General features: G+C 43.7%; 1 protein-coding gene across 1 annotated transcript; it reads right to left on the bottom strand.

Moving 5' to 3' along the window:
- Positions 1-1,776: 1,776 nt before the first annotated feature.
- Positions 1,777-2,994, bottom strand: LOC131991470 (gap junction delta-2 protein-like). The gene has a single exon (XM_059356927.1). The coding sequence runs from the start codon at positions 2,992-2,994 to the stop codon at positions 1,777-1,779; it is 1,218 nt and encodes a 405-aa protein (XP_059212910.1).
- Between the last annotated feature and the right edge of the window lie 1,565 nt (positions 2,995-4,559).

Genomic DNA, 4,559 nt, shown 5'->3' with positions numbered 1-4,559 from the left:
GGTGAAGCATAAAGCTGAATATGGGAGAATCTAGAAGATTTAAAGTGTTTGTTACACCCGTGTCACCATGGGTTCTTATGGGTTAAGATTCAGAGGTGCTGTATGTGAAAAGGTTTAATAGACAACAGAGACATTTGTTGACACAATGACTCTAGTCATTAATAAGCTGTTTAACAGGCAGTATCTAGTCTGTTACTTTATGGTGAAATAAAGGTTTAGTTCACCCACATCACAAAAAGCACACACAACAGCAGTTGCCATTTATGAGGTACCCAGAACTGAAACTAAAACATACAGTCTGATACAACAGTCCTGTAATAAATCTCATGTTCATAAAGCTTATAATGTTCAGATTCTGTTCAAACTGTTTAAGAGGTGTGTTAATTCAATTTAGTTGTCTTTCTATACTCTGTAGTTTGTGGTTCTGCTGAATTGTGTTACATCATACAGAGAGCTGTTTGTAAAATTTAGTCCATCCTCTTTTTTTTCCATTATTCTTTGCCACTTTTGCCTTTATTTTGGTAGTGTCAGTAAAGATACAAACAGGAAATGCAGTAAACTGAGGTGTGACATTCAACTAACACCCCTTGCCTGAGAGGACCTTTGCAGTTGGCCAGGCCACTGGACAACCAACACACATTCACTTATACACTGCAAAAAAGGTGTGTCTAAAAACAAGATAAAAACACTAAATCTGAGGGAAATGATCTTGCTGCATGGCCAGACAATTTCACTTGACAAGATTTCTTACATTAAGATTATTAAATCTAGAAATAAACATGTTGAACACTTAAAATAAGAAATTAACTCTTAAAACAAGATAAATTAAAGCTGCAAGCAGCGATGAACTGGCCCGAGCAGAGTCCACTGCAAATTATTTGTTTCTTACCAAGATGAAAAAAAAAACCTTTAGATTGAGAAGCGTTACATAAGTTATCTTGTGTTAAGAATTAATTTCTTATTTTAAGCATTCAACATGCTTATTTCTAGATTTAATAATCTTAATTTAAGAAATCTTGTCAAGTGAAATTATCTGTCCATGCAGCAAGATCATTTCCCTCAGATTTAGTGTTTTTATCTTGTTTTTTAGACACACCTTTTTGCAGTGTATAAATGGTGTAGTCAAAATGCTGGAAACGTGAGTTAGTGTAAGGCCAAATCAATCAGCACAGCAAAGTCCAACCTTGATTCATCACTCTAAAGTTAAGACCACACACAGCTCTCAGCAGGGCAGGATTAGACTGCATTGGACCTCCAACAAATCTGGCAGCTACAATCCAATTGTATTTTTCCCCCTTTATTTCTTGTGTCTAAACATGATAGTTTGGGATTTTTGTGCCCAGGTTTTAAAATAGCTGTCACCTCCATGCCAGTAAATTGGAGCAGTATGTGCTTCACATTAAAAGTTATTTGAAACAGTTTATATTTCCCAGAAGCAGTGTCCTGGTTCTGGATATGAAACAGTTTGTAAACAGTTTTCATTCGAACTACTTTTTTTGCAGGAACAGCCCCTATAGAACTGATTAATGGAGTCTATTTTTAAAACATATGTTGCTGTAGAATTGTGTAAATGTCAATTCTCTACGCTGTGAACATTACAAATTGCACTTGCATGACTCGTTCAACTAAAGGTCACTAAGAAAATATATATTTTCTGTAATTTGCATGACATAATCCTTTACACTATTTAATTTAGCTGGGGATGTTTTAAAATCCAAAGTGAGATCTGCATGTCAAACAAATAAAGGCAGCAGAGTGCTTCCCCGTGGTAATGGACTAAATCCAGACCTCTGCACTTCTTTGTTTGGACTCTCTGATTGTCCTCTTACTCTTCAGAGGCTGCCTCTCTCCTTTATGGGAATCCTGTCTCTTTGGTTGCTCTGTTCTAGTCTCTAGGACCTCTTCAGGCTGCCTCATCCTGCCACAGTTCACAGCACAGGTCCAGTCAGGCTGGTGAGCCACCACCAGGTCCAAATTGGGCAGGGAGGTGGTGCTGGTCACATCCCTGAAGCCAAAAGAAGACGTGACAGAGGGAGTGTCTGGAGGGAAGGTTTCATACCCCCCCCTCAAGCCTTGACAACCTCCCCAGGATGCCCTCTCCCTCAGCTTCACCACCTGCCGGATCTTCTTCCAGCCCAGGTGGTTGAGCTCCAGCAGGTTGAGCAGGATACAGAAAACCCCCACGCAAAACATGAAGAGCAGGAAGATGGTCTTCTCAGTGGGCCTAGAGATGTAGCAGTCCACCGGCTGGCTGCAGGGGGCCGAGCTACAGAGGAAATGCACAGGCACCTGGAAGCCAAAGAGCTTCCACTGGGCCAGGACAAAGCCCACCTCCAGAACAGCCCGTAAACACACATGGAAGATGTAACATTTAGACAGAACCCCTCCAGAGACTATGGGCCCCTCTGCACTCCCCTCCTTGAAGGTGCAATCCCGGGGGTGGCTCAAAGACACCATGTTGCCGGGGTCTATCCTCTGGAGGCTCTGCACGTTAATGCCCTCCAACACATCTGCCAGGCTGTGACCCAGATGTTTATGAGAGCGGATGGAGCAGCTGTCTGAGTCGCAACTCCGATCATACATCTCCCGCCCGCCACCTCGCTCTACATCAGCGCCTCCCTTCCCTGGAACGTCCCCCGGTCCTGGTCCTGGTCCTGGTCCTTGCCTGTGGCTGGTGTTGTGAGGCAGCTTGGACAGGTTGTGCCACGTGTAGATGATGAAGCAGAGGGACGGCGTGGAGACGCTGATGATGTGGAAGACCCAGAAGCGAGGTTGGGAGATGGGCGCGAAGGCGTCGTAGCAGACTGTGGAGCATCCCGGCTGCAGCGTGTTGCACACGAACATCTCCTGCTCGTCGGTGTACACGTCCTCAGTCGCCACAGCAACAATGAGCAGCCGGAAGATGACCATGACTGTGAGCCACAGGCGACCGATCATAGTGGAGTGCTGGTGGACAGCATCCAGGAGACGTTTGAGCAGGGTCCACTCCGTCATGGTGGCCTGTGGCTGCCGGCTGCCTCGAGGAGGGACCAGCTGCCTGGAGTGGAGCAGTCTGCTCTGGACTGACCCACCTCTCCTCCCCCTCAACTACACTCTCAGACTTGATGACATCTTAAATCAACTTGCAGAAGAACTGATCTGGGAGACACTATCCTCCCTAAATCGAAGCTCTCATCCTGTTTTTTTTTTCCTCAATTCTAGAAACTCTTACTTCTCATTTTGTAGCCAGAAGGTTCTTCTAAAACCAGAGCAGCTACCCTGATGTCTGAAGCCTGCAGTCTGCCTTGAGAGCAGTGGAGCCATTGCGAGAGAGAGCCAGCCCATCTTTCATAGATAAGGATGTCCACTTGACATGAGTCACTTGGCACACTCACTTCTCTCTTGTCTTTAGGATCCATTTTAAAACCGAGAGACATCACCCTTCCTCTACTGGAGGACCTGCTGATAGTGCTGACTGATAGAACATTCTTCACAGATTAGTCCTCTGAAAGCAAATGGACTCTTCCTTTAATGGATATTTTAAATGATGAGCAGTACAGGAGAACATGCTCACTTTTCATTTCTGAAGAATACTCACTGGATACTGAGAAAGAAATCTAGTGGTTTGTGTCAGGATACTGTGCTGACATATTGTATATGTGTGTGGTTTTCCAGCTGCACCATGGCACACAGAAAGGCACTACAGAGGGTCATTAAAACAGCCCAGAAGATCATCGGTCACCCTCTCCCCTCCCTATAGGACCTCTACAGCACCCACTGTCTGAGTAGGGCACGCATCATTCTGAAGACAGTAACACCCAGGACAGCGGGTGTTCCAGCTGCTGTCCTCTGGCAGACGTTTCAGGATGTTTAAAACACGGACAAACACACTGAGGGACAGTTTCTACAACAGGCCTATAGCCCTGTTAAACAGAAACAATTGACACAATCGTGTCGTTTCAGCCACATTGTTTCACATTCATGTACATTGTTTTGTTTATTGTTTATTGGATCCCCATTAGTTGTCACCATGGTGACAACTATTCTTCTTGGGGTCCCTAAAAGGCAAGACACATTACAGTAACATTCACATGCATCATGCATACACAGTATACATACATAGTACAAGCACCTACACATACATACTCACACATATACACAGACACATTCAGAGATCAGCTTATTAAGAGCTGTCTCTGTACAAGTTTAAACAAAAAAATACAAAATAAGGCACTCTGCAGCTTTACAGATATCAGTCAACTGAATTTAACCTAATTTCTTTACTCAAAACAGCTTTTTTCAATTCCCTTCTAAATCCTGATTTCTTACACTTAAGAATGAAGCAGTACGTAAGTCCATTCCAGTATACAATAGCTCTGTACAATACAGTTCTTTTCAGTGTATTTGTCCTAGGTCTAGGTAGTCTAAAACGACAGCTTAAGGCCTGTCTGGTATCATAATCTGTGTGATCTGTGTGATCTTGGTAGGTACTGATAGAGAAAACAGGCTGCTGGGTTTACGCAAAGTACAAATATTATTCGAATACAAAATAAGACTGCAAGCCAATCTCTCATCTAACA

This window comes from Centropristis striata, chromosome 2 (assembly GCF_030273125.1).
Source record: "Centropristis striata isolate RG_2023a ecotype Rhode Island chromosome 2, C.striata_1.0, whole genome shotgun sequence".
Lineage (NCBI taxonomy): Eukaryota > Metazoa > Chordata > Actinopteri > Perciformes > Serranidae > Centropristis > Centropristis striata.
This window is presented reverse-complemented; position numbering and strand designations above follow the sequence as displayed.